Source organism: Hippopotamus amphibius, chromosome 5 (genome assembly GCF_030028045.1).
Source record: "Hippopotamus amphibius kiboko isolate mHipAmp2 chromosome 5, mHipAmp2.hap2, whole genome shotgun sequence".
NCBI classification, from domain to species: Eukaryota; Metazoa; Chordata; class Mammalia; order Artiodactyla; family Hippopotamidae; genus Hippopotamus; species Hippopotamus amphibius.
Window position 1 is genome coordinate 28,518,375 of NC_080190.1, and position 16,626 is coordinate 28,535,000.

At 52.3% G+C, this 16,626-nt stretch overlaps 1 protein-coding gene across 4 annotated transcripts in view; it reads left to right on the forward strand.

Moving 5' to 3' along the window:
- Positions 1-16,626, forward strand: part of FBXW4 (F-box and WD repeat domain containing 4) — an 80,429-nt gene that overhangs the window by 63,356 nt on the left and 447 nt on the right. Inside the window, exons 6-9 of one of the 4 annotated variants that reach the window (XM_057735952.1) lie at positions 5,718-5,783; positions 15,342-15,482; positions 15,922-16,153; positions 16,579-16,626. The exon at positions 16,579-16,626 is cut by the window's right edge and continues 447 nt beyond it. In XM_057735952.1, the coding sequence (XP_057591935.1) occupies positions 5,718-5,783; positions 15,342-15,482; positions 15,922-16,153; positions 16,579-16,608 (469 nt within the window). In that variant the 3' untranslated portion in view covers positions 16,609-16,626. Of the gene's footprint in view, positions 1-5,717; positions 5,784-15,341; positions 15,483-15,921; positions 16,154-16,354 lie in introns of all 4 variants that reach the window. The other 3 variants (XM_057735949.1, XM_057735951.1, XM_057735950.1) reach the window with 3 other exon arrangements.

The following is a 16,626-nucleotide window of genomic DNA, read 5'->3' on the forward strand; positions in this document are numbered from 1 at the left end:
ACACCCTTACCAGCACTGGTTATCGCTTGTCTTTTTGATAATAGCCATTCTAACAGGTGTGAGGTGATAACATTTTGGTTTGGATGTGCATTTCCCTGATGATTAGCGATGTTTAGCATCTTTTCATGTGCCTGTTGGCCGTCTCTATGTCTTCTTTGAAAAAATGTCTGTTCAGGTCCTCTGCCCATTTTCTAATCAGATTGTTTGGTTTTTTTCAGTTGAGTTGTATGAGTTTTTTATATATTTTGGAAATTAATCCCTTATTGGATATATGCTTTGCAAATATTTTCTCACATTCAGTAGGTTGCCTTTTCATTTTGTTGATGATTTCCTTTGCTGTGCAGAAGCTTCTTGGTTTGATGTGATCCAGCTTGTTTATTTTTGCTTTTGTTGCTTTTGTTTTGGAGTCAGATAAAAAAAAATCATTGCCAAGACTGGTGTCAAGGAGCTTACTGCCTATATTTTCTTCTAGGAGTTTTATGGTTTCAGGTCTTACATTCAAATCTTTAATCCATTTTGAGTTAATTTTTGTGTATAGTATAAGATAGTCTAGTTTCATTTTTTTGCAAGTGGCTGTCCAGTTTTCTCAACACCATTTATTGAAGAGATTATCCTTCCCCCATTTTATATTCTTGCCTCCTTTGTAATTAAAAAAAAAATTGGTGTTATTATTCTTTAGTTTAATGAACAAAGTTACATTTACCTTCCCTCACAAGCTATTCTTAAAATAGTTCTATTAATGCCTTTTGTACCCTACTTTTTTTCTTACAGTAATGTCATAAACATCTTGTCTATATCCTTTGGGAGCATCATTTTAAAAGTCTGTGTAATATTCCGTTAAGTAGATGGACCAGCATTTTAGTCAATATGTTTTTGGTCTTGGCCCCTTGAAGACAAGGCACATCCTTCTTTCCCTGTTAATCCATTTTGGTTCAAACACTCATGAAGTTGGCTAACCTTCTTTTGACTTTATATTTTCTGTCTACACCATGTTTTTGAGGTAATGGTATGCCATTTGTGATGTGAAATGGAACTTCTTTTTATTTGCCTTAAACTTTACTCATTCAAGCTTCAGATAGACTTCTTGGTCTTATCCTTTAGTTTGATCAATGAAGCTGTGTTTACCTTCCCCTCCCTGGTCTTAAGGTTTAGTTCTGGGCACTCCCTCCCCAGCCTTTGTAGGCAGGCACTGCTGTAGATGGTGGGCCCCACAGTGTGTTCCTGCCCACATCACTGATGTGACTCTCAGCCTTCTGGTCTGTGGACAGCATTCAGGTGTATATTTCCCTGCTGCAAGGTGGGATATTTGCTGGTGAAAATAAGATTTCTTTGTCTCTCTTTTTTTTTCCTTCCCAAGTACATCTATTTCCCTTCCCCTTGGGTGGCCTGGGGCGCCCTCTTGGCGGGATCTTAGGAACTGGCTGCCTCACCCTTCACCTGCCCTGGACTATGTCTCTCCTCTTCATGACTTCTGTTGACCTCCTGTTCCCACTCCACTGGCCCCTCCCTCACAGTGCTGTCACTGCACTTCTGCTCCTGGCCTCTCCTCACCCAGTGAGTTTGTGTGACCTTCGCGCTGCATTCATGCTTTGGGACTTAGCTGCTGTAATGATGTCAATGGTACAGGTTAGCAGATGGCGGCGGCAGCAATGAGACCTGACATGTTCTAATGACTCCCTCCTTCCCACCCTTGCTGGCCGAGCCGATGGAGGGGCAGGGGTTTCCTTGAGGCATTTCAGGAGGGGGCTGAGGGAAATCGAGGGGCCCCCAGGTGCCGATGAAGCTTGTGACCTTTGCTGCTATAATATCAGTGTTTCACAAGCAGGGCGGTTCGGGAGCCCACTTGCAGCCCATCAAAAATTGATTTAATTGCAATTTTTCCTCCAATTAGGAGCACTGGAGCTTGACTAATTGGAGTAATAGAGAGTAATAAGGCTCAGATAAAAAGCCTTCCTCGGCGGCCTTTGTATCTCGTGTCAGTGCCTGTCAGAGGTCAGAGAGCTTGCATATTCTATTAGGCAGCCCGGCCTTCATTTGTACAAATTAGTTTACCCAACAGTAATTAAAATGCCAATGCGGGTTGAAGAGAACTGAATACCTTTGATGGGCATGCTGGTGAATGATGTGACAGCTCTGGTGGCCTCCCTTGCCAAAGTGTGTCAGCCCCAGCTCAGAGGCGGCTGGGGCCTGGGCCAGCTGGGCAGCTCCGGGCCAGCCACGGGGCACAGCTGCCGAGCACGCCCCTTCTGCCGCCCCTCCTTAGAGCCCCTCAGTCACGCCTCTCTTCTTCCAGGTGGAGTCATTTGTTCACTTGTCCATTCGTTCATTCAGTAAGCATTTGAGTTTTCAGTATGTGTCAGGCATTATGCTAGGTGCTGGGGAGAGAACTTACAGGGCATGGGATGTAAAATCACTTGGGCTCTGGAATTAAGACGGACTGGGTTCAAACTCTAGTCCCACTAGTTGCTCCCTGTGTGAGCCTAGAGCAAGTTATGTGACCCCTCCGTGTCTCAGGGTCCTCGTCTAGGGAAAGGGGTACCTGCTGCATAGAGTTACAAGGATTAGACAGGATAACGCTTTTGAAACACTTGCTCAGAACCTGGCATTCAGCAAGTGCCCAGTCAATTCCTAATGTAATTAACAGGGTCTAAACTAAGGCAGAGGCAGAAGGAATCTACCTTTTTTTCACCCTGCCCACACCCAACTAGTTTTTCCCTCCTCTGTTCTGTATCTTGCTATTTTCTATTCCTCAACCTGCATACCAGAACCCTAACTCTCCTGGTGTCTCTCTGATATGAGGGCTCCTACATCTACTTCTTGGGCCTCATGATGATCTCTGTGTTGCCAAGTTTGCCTGAGTTGGGGCCAGGGGACCAGTAAGGTAGGTTGGGGATATGGGCAGGGTCTGGGACTGGATGAGAAATTGTAGAAGGCTGGCTTCTGATAAGGGCTTTCTGGTCCAAAATGAGTAGAGTTTGTGGAGTCAGAATGACTCTTAGATCCTCAGGGTGAGAGAGTGCATGCACTTGTGTGAGAGCATGTGTGCGTGTGTGTTTGTTGACATTTGTAGGTATTGCTGGTACTTCCCATCTATTATCTGGTTGCACTGCTTATGAAGGACTTCACTGTACCAACGATGTATGACTGTGTCATGTGTCATTCAGGTCTGAGGCTGGTGATTTGGGAGTTATTCCTCTAAGAAGCAGAGGGACCCCCTTCACAGCTCGTATGACTAACTTCCCCAGGCTTGTTGGCTGTGAGCTCTGGTAGAAGGCCCTTTCGGTTGAGGTCCACAGATTTGTTTTGAACACTTCTTTGGGGTCAGGCACTGTGTTGGGCACTGGAGTATGCAGGAGGCACCAGACAGTCCGTGATTGCAAGAGGAAGATGGGAAGATAACCCCCTAGACAGCATTTGTCTCGTGAAGGTGAGATCAAGGTGTGGCAGGACTGAAGAGGAAGGCCAGTCGAGCCACGGAGGAGCCAGCAGCTCCTGACTCTGCGGGTTTGCTGTCCCAGTCCCTGGACAGTCCCCATGGTTTGGATGTGAGTCTTGGTGAATGTTCCAAGCAGGACCTGGCTCCAAATCTGCTTGACTGTTGCTTACATGTTTTTTTTAATGAGTGTTAAATTTGATTAACCTCTTAGGCCCTCATAAATGCCAAGAGGACTCTCTACTCTCCCTCTTGCTCCTCCTTCCTGCTTCACATGGTTATGCAAGGGAAAAGGGTAGCTTTTGGAAAGAAATGTTCATTGGTGTCATGTCCAGGCAGTTAAGAAAGGCCCTCGTGGGGCATGCAGGTGCCCCTGGAGGCAGAGGGACAGGGCCAGCGGCGGATGGGCAGGAATAGAGGGCAGGAGTCCAGGGGCAGGTGTTCCCATCCCTGAGCCGGCCTGCTGGGAGGTCAGAGCTGTGGGAGCTGCAGGGATTCAGCTTCCAGGTACCTCCCGTCTCTCTGCATTGACTTACCTTGATGCTAATTTAGGCCTGTGGCCAGTCAGAGGCCTGCCACAGGCCTCCTTAAGAGATGTCTCTGTGTCTGTGCTGGCGCCCCTCACCTGGCCCCCTACTCCTCAAAAGTCTGGAGAGCCCAATTGCCCGCTCGAATGATTTCTAAGTGGCTATTATGTTTCCAACCCAAGGTAATTGGCTTTACCAGTTATTAATGGATTACCCTCAAGAGAAAAATGTTGGTGGGGGAGGGAAGTGAGGATAACACCTCCTGGCTTTGTAGTTTGGGACTTCAGTGTCCAGTGGCTGCTTCCCAGGCTGGGAGTCACTTGGGGCATGATGGAATGGCTGTTTTGGCATGTCACTCTAGTTTAGTGGCTGCTGGCACGCCTGTAGGTTGAAAGGAAGCTGGGAAGACTGAGCATGTCCCTAGAGAAGTCTTGATTTGAGGCGCGGATGCCCCAAGGTGGTTCATGTGGCCTTCTTGTCAGCCTGGGGTTGAGACACAGACCCCTGACCTGCAATTTTGATTGTAAATCAGTAGCTTGGCCAATGCCTGCCCTAACATCTCCCCATCAGCAACTAGCAGGCCAACCCCCTGCCAAGCCAAAGCCATTGGCTTCTCAGAGCCCTGCCTGCGGAAATCCATCTCCCCACTGACATGCTTGGGATCAGAGAGCCACAGGTGCTGGGCAGGACCAGGGCCTATGGGCTGCTGCCCCATGTTGCTAACATATTATTAGTATGTCCAGTCCCTCCCCCCCATGCCCAGACGTGTAGGGACATGGCCCTTCCCTGCCCCAGGGCTGCTGAGTGACATAACCGCTTTCAGCTCTCTTGTTTCAGTTTAGATTTTCAAGCCCAGGGTTCCTGCAGGCTCCCCCTCCCAGTCCTTTCCAAATCCTCTAACAAAGGAGTGGTCTGGCGCGTGGGTTCAAGTTCTAGTCCTAGCACTAGGGCCAGTCTGGCTCATTGCACACATTCTTCTCACTGGGTTTGGGCCTCCACTTAAAATGAAACTCTGCAGATTGTATGTGTTGAACTTTTTAGGGGTTTAAGAGAGACTCTGGGAAATACAGTCAGAGTGTTCCCTCTCTCCTGCCTCTTGGCAGTGTCTGTCATTGTCCTCTAAACTCTGACTCCCATCCCACTCCACAGCAGTCCTGGCTGCCCGGCCCCTCACATTCGCTGCTTTCCCACCCCCAAATTTTCATGTTGTTATCCACCTTTCATAGTTTGCCTTTTCTCAGTTTGGTGCCTTTATACCTGCCCCATGCTTGCACCATGTTACCATATTCCCCCAAGCTCTTCAAATTCAGTAAAGTCCCCCAGCCTCCCTCATCTTTGACCAGGGCATCACCTTCCAGAGCCCAACACCCTATTCCCAGGCCATTTCTGTGGTGTGGCATTGTGAACTTGGTGTTCATACAGCCGAAGCCCAACAAGCTTGCTCTCCCTTGGCCTCAGTTGCACATCTAGACATCCGTTTTTATGGTGGGCAGAGACCACCCAGCCGGGTCTGAGCAGCAAACTCGGCTGCTATTGAATCCATGGGTCCTCTGGCCAGGCAGCTCTGGGAGGTTGCAGCCCTTCCTGTGCTTCCGTGTGTTTCCCACAGCTTCTCTGATGGCTCTTGTGGCTGCTTCTCTCACTCTGGCTTAACCCCTGAGCCCCTGGAGGATGAGCACAGCGCTTCCAACTGTGCGGCCATTTCCGCCACAGGTTCGACAAGCCAGGCCTGACTCTGCTCTCCTTTTGTTTGGCAGCTCCTTTGTGACAGGGACAGCTTGTTGTGGGCATTTCTCACCCCTGAGAATCTGGGACCTCAACAGGTAAGAGATTCCTGAGGCCACCATGGCTTCCAGGATGGGTGGGGCTGGAGCAGCTGGGAGGCAGAGGAAAGAGCTGGCCGAGCCAGCCAGCCCCTGCTTCACCTGGCCTAGCGGTCCAGGAGGATGCGAACCCTAACCCTGCCCCACAACCCACTGACCGCCTCCGCTGTGGCCCCTTCTCACGTGGAGTCATTTGGTAGCTTGCGCAGACTGTTGAAGCAGTTTATAATAGGTAAATGATTTCATGTAGAATTTATGATAACAACAACAGTTTGGATTTATGATGCTTCTTCTCTAAGGAGTGCCTGACTGTGGCTATATAAAATCCCATCTATCCTCAGAGATGATTTTTCTAAAATAAATTTTGGAAGTGGCCTACAGATGCATAAGAAGAGCAATACAGAACAGTTAAAATATATCCAGTTTTTATTTACAATCCTCTGCCTTGGCAGGCTTGACACATTTCCATCTGGTTACCTGCCATTCTGTTGGGGTTTTTTTCATCTTTCATTTTGAAATAATTATAGATTCATAGGAAGTTACAAAAGTAGGAAGGCAAGGTACCTGTGTAACATCTTACATAATATTAAATCTAGGAAGTTGGCATTGGCACAGTCCATAGACCTTTATCTGGTTGCACTTATTTGTGTGTGTGTGTGTTTCTTTGCAATTTTGTCCCATGTGCAGAGTCACATAACTGCTACCACAACCAAGATACAGAACTGTTTGTTCCATCACCACAAAGACCCCTTATGTATCCCTTTACTCTTGCACCCATCCTCCTACCCTCCTCCAGCCACTCTTGCCCCAAGCCCCGGCAGCCAAACATGTGTCTTTCATCTCTATAATTCTGTCATTTTGAAAGTATTATATAAATGAAATAATATATGTAATATGTAACCTTTGGAGATTTGCTTTTTTTTCCTTCTCCTTCAGTAGAATTCCCTTGAGAGCCACAGAAGTGGTTTCATGTGTCATTAGTGCTTTATTTCTTACTGCTCAGTAGTATTCCCTGCTATGGATGTACCAAAGTTTCTTTCCCCATCGACCAGCATCCACCCATTGAAGGACATTGGTTTGTTCTCAATTTTCTGACTATTGCAGATCAAGCTTTTGTGAACATTTGTGTATAGGCTTTTGTGTGGACATGCGCTTTCAGTTTTCTGGGATTAATGCCCAGGAATACAATTGCTGGGTCATTGGTAACTGTGTGTTTAGTTTTTTACCTGCCAGACTATTTTGAGCCTCTTTACCACTTTATATTCTGACCCCAGTGTCTGAGAGATCTAGTTTCTTCACAATCTCAACAGCATCTGGTCGTGTCACTGTTTTTTATTTTAGCTATTTTAATGGATGTGTTATTTAATTGTGGTTTTAATTTGAATTTCCCTAATAACTAATGATGTTGAACATCTTTTCATGTGCTTATTTGCCTTCTGTATATTCTCTTCAGTGAAATGTCTGCTCATGTCTTTTGCCCATTTCTAACTGGATTGTTTGCTTTCTCACTGTTGAGGTCACAGAGATGGGCATTTCTGCTGAAAGTCAATTTTATTTAGTCACATGGCTGGACCTTATGCTTGGCGTCAGAACTGACCTGGGCCCAATATCGCAGACAAGCTGGGGCAGGGAGGGTGTACACCACCCCACTGTGGCCCAGCTTTATCTCGAAGGTGGAGTAATCTCTTGGGTGGCTTCTTCTGCTTGTGGTTGCCTTGGTGGGGGTGCTTCTGGGCACAGACTGTGGTCAGGATGGAGTTGTAAGGCATCAGCTCCTTCAACAGCATTCTCTTATGAAATCCCTAGACCTCACTAACCCTAAGCACTGGATCTTTACAGAACCCAGAAAAGACCAAAATGAGAATGGGCACAAGACAGCTATGGCCTCAGTTCTCACTGGAGCCAGACAACAAGTAGCCATTGCACCCTCAGGCAAGGCCCTGAGGCAAGGCCACCCTGGGCTTCGCTTGGCTTTGCCTTCTCTAGCTCCCAGCCTCCCCTCCTCACCACTGAGGAGCCAGGCTTTGCTTAAACATCTCTTCCATCCCCACGGAAGCTTGGAGGACCAGTGCTGCAGGGACTGAAGGAAAGACGTCTGGGTGGAGGCATCTGCTTTTGGTGGGAGGAAATGGATGGACAGGACAACAACTGTCTGTAGCGGTCTTTCCCAGAGAAGCCCAAGCAGATAATAAAGCCATGTAGAAAATAGGATTAAGGTAATGAACAGGCAGGACAGAGTTTGATCTTTCAATAATGCCAAAGCCTGACTGACAGGCCAATCTGGAAGGTGGAGCAACATCGCCAGCAGGACTCAGTGGTGGGGCAGTGTTTGGTGCTGGGTGGATTCTTTGCTTTTAACCTGTCACCGCTGAAACTTGAGGAGTGCTGGGATTTTCTCTTTTATGTGTGTGCTGCAGCTCGGGGGGAGGAGTACTGGAGGGGCAGTTTTGCTCAGAGCATCGCTCCTCCAGAGGCTGCCTTCAGGATGTTGGTGGGGGATGGACACACCTCAAGAGGTGTAGGCATCCTGCTGGGCACCAGCGCCCCTCCCATCTGTCTGTGTCTTTCAGGTACTGGTCCTCAGGCAGCCGGGGCTGCTTTTCACAGTGCCTGGAGACCTCTTTCAAAGTCACCATGGCTCCCTCAGTCCTTTGTTCCTCAGGATTCCTGGAGACTCTGTTCTCTCTCTGGGCTGGGGACGGGGAGGTGCTAGCTGGAGCACACAGGCCTGAGAGCAGCCATGGGCACAAAGCCATTGTCTAGATGGCAAGGAGTTTGGCCGTCCCCCCTCCCTTCCTCCTTTTCTGCTTTTCTCTCTCCTAGAGCTGGGGACGGGCCCAAGGATAGGGGATTTCTAACCTGTCTAAACCATATGGGAAGAAAGATGGAGTCCTTCACCCAATTTGGACGTGCTAGAGGGTACCTGTTTCCAAGGGTAGATGGTGTTCAGGCCCAGCCCCTGGCCGCCAAGGGCTCTATCCTGAGAGAGCGTGCCAGTAGCCAGCCACTGACGTATCCCCGGCTAGGCCCTAAGGAACTGTGCCGAAGCCATCCTGCTCCGGAGTTTGGGTGTGAGGGATTAAAGCCCACCTTGTGTTCTCTGTCCGCATTTGGTCAGGGCCCTTGGCTTAGCCCCAGGGAAGGTGTTGTCTCTGTGGGACACACCTCCTGCTGCTGGAAGACCCCAGGGGTGGGTGGGGGTTCTGACTGGCCTGATGTCACACACAGATCTTCCCCTGGGTTTGCCCTTGCTGTGGGTTTTACCTTTTCTGCCAAGGTGCATTTGCGCTGGATCTAGCATTGGTGCCCTGAGATCAGGGCACAGTGGGCAACCCCAGTGGCAGTGGGGAGGTGGGCACCAGCATGGAGAGGCCTGTGATCTCAGCTCTGGAGATGTCACAATGGGTTCAGTTGTGGCGCTAAGCCAGCCTGGGGACTGTTGGGTAAGGAAGTTGGTAGGGGTGGGTTTTGGTGACTTGGCTACTCCTAGGGCACTGAGGGTTCGAGTCCTCCACTAGGTACTGTGCTGCTCTGTATGTGTATGACCAGATTCATGGCCCCTGCATAATCCTGCCTCACCTCCCCTTCAGGCCAGCATCACCCCCAGTTCCCCATGACTCCTCCATTTCCATCCTAAAGCCCTCGAGTCTCCTCTTTCTCAACAAAGGCAGAGGCAGAGAAGCTTCTCACATATTCTGGCAGACACCCTATATTTTTCCCCTCTGAGCTTTTGCTCTAGCTGACCCTTGTGGCCTGGAATACCCACTCTCTGCCTACTGAAACCCTGCTCATTCTTCAGCATAAATAGCACCTCCACAACGAAGCCCTCCCTGAGCCTCACCCCTGTGGCTAGAGTTGGTGACCCTTAGAGCTTTCATAGGGCCACCTTGGCCACCATGTGGCCTGGTATAGCTTCCTCTCAGGCTGGGAACCCTGGACTGAACACAGGAGGTACATATCACAGCATCCAATGGTGTTTGGAATGACAATGGGCGTGTGGCTGCAGAAAAAACCGGTGTCCTGAGCACAGGCTGGGCCACTCTGAGGGTGCCAGGGGAACCGGGGGTGATGCTAGCCTGACAGGGAGGTGAGGCAGGATTATGCAGGGGCCATGAATCTGGTCATACACATACAGAGCAGCGCTGAACCTAGCGGAGGACTCGAACCCTCAGTGCCCATCCATTAGTGCCCATCCCACCCAGGTGTAGCTTTGTCTCTGCCCCCGGCCCTCCACCTCCACCTGGGGCAGGGGGCCTGGCCCTCGGTCAGGGTGATTATGGGGATTGCCCCTCTTTAAAGGATCTGCCTTCTCCTTTGAAAGTATTACTGACAGCTTTTCTCATTTCTTTTTTCTTTACCTCTTTAAGGAACCCTGTAATTTCTTTCTCTTTCTTTCTTTCTCCCCCCACCCCTTTCCTTTTTCTTTCTTGTCCCCTCTGTCCCCCTGAACTCTTTGAAATTGGCTCTCTGCCTGCTGACACCAAACTGATACTTTGCGTTTCACTTCTCCTTATCCCTTTATGACAACAGATGTTGAAATTTTGTATCCTTTTATCTGCCCGGCTGCCCCTTCCTGTAATTACGGTCCTCTTGTTAGCAGTACAAAGTGGGCTGCCCGGCTGCCTGGCCTTTGAGCCATTGTGTCTGCACACGTGTGCACGGGCGGGTGCTGGGGCTGTGCACGCGCACACACATGCATGTGAGGGACTTGTGCTTGGGAAGGGCCGTTCCCGCTCCCCTGACAGTACTGGGGCAGGTGACGCTTCACTGGGCTTCTCCTGGTCTCCACGGACTCCTTGGTTGTATTTGGGACCTGTCTGCCTCCTCGATTCCCTCCCCCTCCCCACCAGAGGGTTGGATGAGGACAACCACTCCCTCCTCTCACGCTGGCTGAGTAGTGGAGGCCCATCGTGGTACAGGAAGCCAGATCCCGCCAGCTTGCGCCCCTAACATACCCACACCTCCAGCCAAACCAGGTGTCCCAGCCCTGCACCTCTGTGGTTGCTGGTCCTTCACCTGAGCCATCCCCCATCTCCTGTCACTGCCTGTCACAATCCTGTCACTCACTGAAGAAATGTTCTTTTATCTGACCCCTTATAAAACTCGCTTTCATCTCTTCTGGTACCCACCAAGCCACCCTTTGTATTGTCAGTTGGATAGATGACAGACTTCTCTCCCTCTGTGGATTGAAAACTCCTGAAGAAGGGACAGTGTCTCCCTCAAAGTCTCATCTCACATCTCCCTGCAGTTTCTGTTAGGCACAATGCCTCGTATACAGAAGGTGCTCAGTAAATGGTTATTGATCAAAGAAAGGAAGAAAGGGAAGAGGGTGGAAAGAAAGAAGGGAGCAAAACCCTCCTATTTTCTTAGTGACCATGTTGGGCCAGCTTATATCTTCAAACCGTCTGTCCCCTGGGGGCAGAGAAGATATAGGAAGGTGGACTGTTTGTCACCCTTCCATCCTTTCTCTCCAAAACCCATTGTTGCATTTTTGCGGTTCCATGTGCCAGACTGGGTATCCTCACAGCCAAACAGATGCAGGAATGAACGCCCATAGAATCTCCAAGGAACATCGTCAAGAACCCAGTGTGTTAACAGTGGCTGTAAATGGTGTGGGGGCCGTGGACAGTCATTTTTTTTTGTGTGTGTGTGGCTGTGTTGGGTCTTTGTTGCTGCGCGCAGGCTTTCTCTAGTTGTGGCGAGCGGGGGGCTACTCTTCGTTGTGGTGCACGGGCTGCTCAGTGAGGTGGCTTCTCTTGTTGCGGAGCAGGGGCTCTACAGCGCAGGCTCCAGTAGTTGTGGCTCAGAGGCTTAGTTGCTCTGCGGCATGTGGGATCTTCCCGGGCAAGGGATCGAACCCATGTCCCCTGCATTGGCAGGCAGATTCTTAACCACTGCACCACCAGGGAAGTCCGTCACAGACATTCTTAGATGGGGGGTGAGGAGCCAGGGGTATCTTACCTAAGGGCAGTTTAGCACAGGAGGACTTGCTATGGGCCACGGCTTGTGCTGGGAGCTCAGGCAGGCCAGGCAAGGGAGGATGTGGAGGTTGCGGTGAGGGAACTCAGAGGGAGGAAGGGAGTGAAGCAGGGCACCTGGCTTCCCTGGCCCACAGGGCCCAGACTGGGAGTAGGGTGGCAGGGGGGGCTTCCAGGGACTGCCCCTCTGTGCCCAGCTCTAACCTGGTGCTCAGGGCCTCTCCCAGACAGGGCATCTGGGTCTTCAAGGCCAGTACCTACCTCCAGTTAGCTGTCCCCACAAAGATGGGGGTTGGGGGGGTATATGAGTGTCTTATTTAAATTTCCTCCTCCTTGTCAGGAAGTTCCTGTCATCCCACTTCCCTCCAGCTTCAGTGGAGTTGCCTGGGCAGCAAGGTGGGTTGGGCCAGGGAGATCTGACTCCCTCCCCTGATCTCCTCAGGGGTCCAGGAGGAGGCCACACTCTGCTTGCTTTTCCTGCCCAGGTCCTCTGGGGACTCCTAGGGGAAGCCGCCCACAGCCAGGCCTCGGGAAGAGGTCTTCTTCAGGCAGCCCTCCCCAGCCTGTATCTCAGTCATCGGGCTCAAGGGGCAGCCCCATCTGTCTTTATCTTCCCCTGGGTCAAGAGAAAATTGCTGGAGTCAGGCTAGGGGGAGGTTGGGGTGGAGACCCCCCAGCCCTCAGTGGCTCCTGGAGGCCCGGCTTTGTGCGCAGGAGTTGGAAGGGAATGGCCTTTTTGTCTGGCCCTCTATAGTGACAGACCTGGCCCTTGCTCCTGTCTTGGCCTGAGGCGCTAAGCCGCAGCCCCTTTTCCCACACAAGTTGTGCGACAGCCAAGGCTCTGCACCCTCCCTCACGCCCCCCCACAGTGAGAGGCCGAGAGGCATTCTTAGCATTCTTTCCAGAGAAAAGGGGTGAAATGTCTGAATTTGGGGGTCACCACGTTATACAAATTGCGATCTAATCGTTTTTACAAGAACACACTTGCAGTAAGAAAAGGAACCCGGGAGGAGGGGCTGAGGCGACAGCATGTTTTGTCCCCCTTCCCCCCGGAGTTTGGGGCTATTGTGGAGCCCATCTTGTTCCCTCCACCAGAGCGGCTGAGCTAGAGTTTTCTAGTTAAATTGGTCCTGAGGTGGGGGCCATGAAGGGCCCACGGTGCCATTTCTGTTTGTTTTCCCAAATCAAAGCCCCAGCAGGGCTCCTATGGCACTGCTGGGCTGCTATTTGAAGAGACGGGCCATTTCCCAGAGCCTGGTGTGTCAGTTTATGCTCTGAACTTAACCTCACGGGCACTGCACAACAGAGCCTTGAGGGTCCCAGGCCCAGAAGCAAAAGAAACTGTATCTTTTTATTGGCCCATTTAAAGTGTGTGTGGCCGTTTCAGAGAATCAGAGAACGAGTGTGGCAGAAACTCCTCAGGCCCTAGCCAGGCCGGACTGGCAGACAGGGGCTTTCAGGACCTGTCCTGGCCTCCAGGCACCGGTGTTCACTTGGCCTTTGGGTCTCCCCAGAGGGTTGGGTTCTGTGTTTCTTACTGCACACCCTGGCATGACACTTTCCAGTGGTGGCTCAGATACCACCCTGCCTGGGCAGGGGCCCAGGCTGGCAACTTGGTCTGGGTGTGGCCCTTTTGCTGCCGACCCTCCGTCCATGGGGGCCCAGCTCTCCTTCCTTCTGAACCCTGGGACCAAGGGTGGGCAGGTAGAGCCATGCTGGGCTTCACACCCCCCCAATCTCCACTGCCTTTCATCTTCTATTTCAAACAGACAAACATGAAATTACTTCTACAGATTAAAGGGGAGAGCTCTTCAGTCATTCCTGAAGGCCTCACTAATGGAGGGGGCAGGGCCCCCAAATCTGGAAGGAGGGAGAACTGTGGAGCAAAACAGCCCTGACCCAGTGGATGAGAGAGACAGAGACAGACATTATATGACCCCAGCCCCTCTCAGGGCTCTGGCCTGCCCGGGGGTGGTGAACCATGGCTGGTGGCCCATCTGGGAAGGTAGGCCTTCTTGGGAGCTGAGGTCAGTGATCTCTAGGAGATGCTGATGTGGGGAGAAGGCTTTCTGTCTGATCCCTCAGTACACAGAGACTTACCATCTTCTACTGCAGATAGGAAGAAGCACTTCCTTTGGAAGGAGGCTGGGGGCAGGGGTGCTGATTTAAGGCCTACCCCCCGTCCTGCCCTGACTGGACTAGTAACAGTGCTGCTCGCTGGGAGTCACCTCCCTGCCCAGGGCTCATGGGGAAAGACAGAGTTAGGCGGGAAAGAACCCACAGCCTCCTCCTTTACTCCTTCAGGGAAGATGGTGGCTCCACTGAGGAGAAGGGAGGTTGAGGGTCAGCGTCTGTGTGAGGTGGAAGGACTGGAGCTAAGGTCCATGTTCACACGTGTGGCTGGTGGCCTTGTCTGCCTCAGGCTCTTTGGTGAAACCTGCTTGGGCCAAAGCTGGGCTGGTGTGACCGCAAAGTCCTCCCTACCCCGTGCTGGGGCCTCTTCCCTGGATGTCCCTGTGACGTGTCCACGGCCCAGCTGCTCCTGTCATGCCACAGAGGAGAGCTCAGCATCTCTTGGGTGAAGCTGAAGGATTGGGCCTAGAGCGTGCCCCCTTCTTCCTCATTCCCCCGTCATTCTGCAGAAACTCACCACTTCTGCCCATCCCCTAGCCACAGGGATTAGCGGGTACACTTGATGTTGAGGGGTAGTTGCTAGGGCCAGGAGGCCCCCCTACATGGTTGCTAGGGGTCTGGCATCAGGGCAAGGGGTCTGCCCACTGCCGCGGTCACGGAGGGAATTACACAGTCACAAAGAAATTGTTCTTCTCAGTAATCTGCTCTCGGCCACCGGGAGGGGCGAGGGTGGGGGGAGCAAGCTGGAGCCCAGCAGGCTGGGGGCTGTGATCACAGAGGCGTGCGAGCCCCAGGCCGGGGGCCAGCCGGGCCAGGAACACCAGGGACCAGCCTGCTAAGCTGCTTTCTCAGCTATTTCTCTCCCCAGACACAAAGGTGTTTACTTGTTTTAACATCTCCTGGGACTCCCCTTCTCCCTTTGTGTGGTCTTTATCCCCAGTGAGGTTTGAGCCCCAGATTACAGGCAGGAATTAAGGCATTGGACTCAGGCAGCTCAGAACTGCATGACCTGCAGGATCAAGGCATATAAAGTAACCAAGTGTGTGTGTGTGTGTGTGTGTGTGTGTGTGTGTGTATGTGTGTGCGCGCGCGCGTGTGTGTGTCTGTGTGTGTGTTTGTGAGGGGGGCCCAACCCCTTCAGCAAGGCCCATTCATCGTCCTGAGGAGGAGTGGCTGGGCGGCGGGCAGCCAGCGTGCAGGTGTGATGGAGGGGCTGCTGGTGGCTGATTGAGGCCTTCAGCTCGGGGAGAGGCAGGGACTGGGAGCACGGGAGAGGGGCTGGAGTCTAGGGCATCTCCTCCTTCGGCCCCCTTCCTAAGTGAGTCTGATTCTAGCTCAGGAAGGAGAGCTGCATTTCCCCAGGAACTTACGCCATGTGCAGGTTAAAAGAATATGTGTGTGTCAAGGTGAGACAACCTCTCCTCCTCTGCCCCTCCTCTCTTCCCAGTGGGCAGCTGATGACGCACCTGGGCAGTGACTTTCCCCCGGGGGCTGGGGTGCTGGACGTCATGTACGAGTCCCCTTCCACACTCCTGTCCTGTGGTTACGACACCTATGTTCGCTACTGGGACCTCCGAGCCAGCGTCAGGTGAGTGTGCCGGGCAAGAGGACGGGTGGTGGGAACCCCACGCCAGTCCTGGCCCTCCCTCCAGTCCTGGCGGGCCCAAGGGAGAGGGACAGAGACTCCGCATCAGGGGCTGGTAGAGTGCAGCTGGCAAGGTCAGCTCAAGCGTAGACTCCCCACCTTGGCGGCCCTGGTCCTGTGGCCCAGGAGACCGTAGCCACCAGGCTCTGATAAGAGCCTTGGGAGCCATCAGGGTGCTGTCCCTCAGCATTCTGTCCCAGCTTTCTCGAGGCCTTTCTCGCCTCTTAAGCCCGGTGACACATAGTGGCCCATGTGATGCGCAAATGAGGCATAAACCTGCCTGGGGTCAGGGACTTGCTGGGAAAGATCTTTACTGAGGAGGCTTTCCCCCATTCAGTCTGGTTTTAAAGGAATTTGGTGATTCGGCATCTCTTTCTTCCAGCCAGAATGGCTTCCTAAGGCCTCTAGGGAAGCTGGGGTGGAGGTGGAGGGCACCCCCAAACCTTCCCCTGCATCACCTCCTCCTGGACAGGAAGTGTGTCATGGAGTGGGAGGAGCCCCACGACAGCACCCTGTACTGCCTGCAGACGGATGGGAACCACCTGCTGGCCACTGGCTCCTCCTACTATGGTGTCGTGCGACTGTGGGACCGGCGCCAAAGGGCCTGCCTACATGTAAGTGTCCCGCCCACCACAAGGCCTCCTGGATGCCAGGACTCGTCCTTAGGGGCTGCACTGGGAGTGGGTGTGCCTGGAGAGGGTGGGAGGAAGCCTACAATGGTCCCTGTCCCATGGCACTGGGCCTAGGAATCCTGGGTTCGGGCTCTCCCAGCTCCCAGTGGGGACACTCTCGCCACTCTTGTTCCTCCCGTGCAGGCTTTCCCACTGACGTCGACCCCCCTCAGCAGTCCTGTGTACTGCCTGCGCTTCACCACCAGACATCTCTATGCTGCGCTCTCTTACAACCTCCACATCCTGGACTTTCAGAACCCATGACAGGGCCACCCCAGCCTGTGGGCCAGGGAAGCCAGCTACTCAGGGACCTCTCCTGCCTGGAGGGTGCAGTAATACCTCCTTCCCGGCCCCGCCTGTGTTCCTAGACCTGTGACCATGCGGCTCGGGCACCTTAAGATAAAGGCTGCTGACTC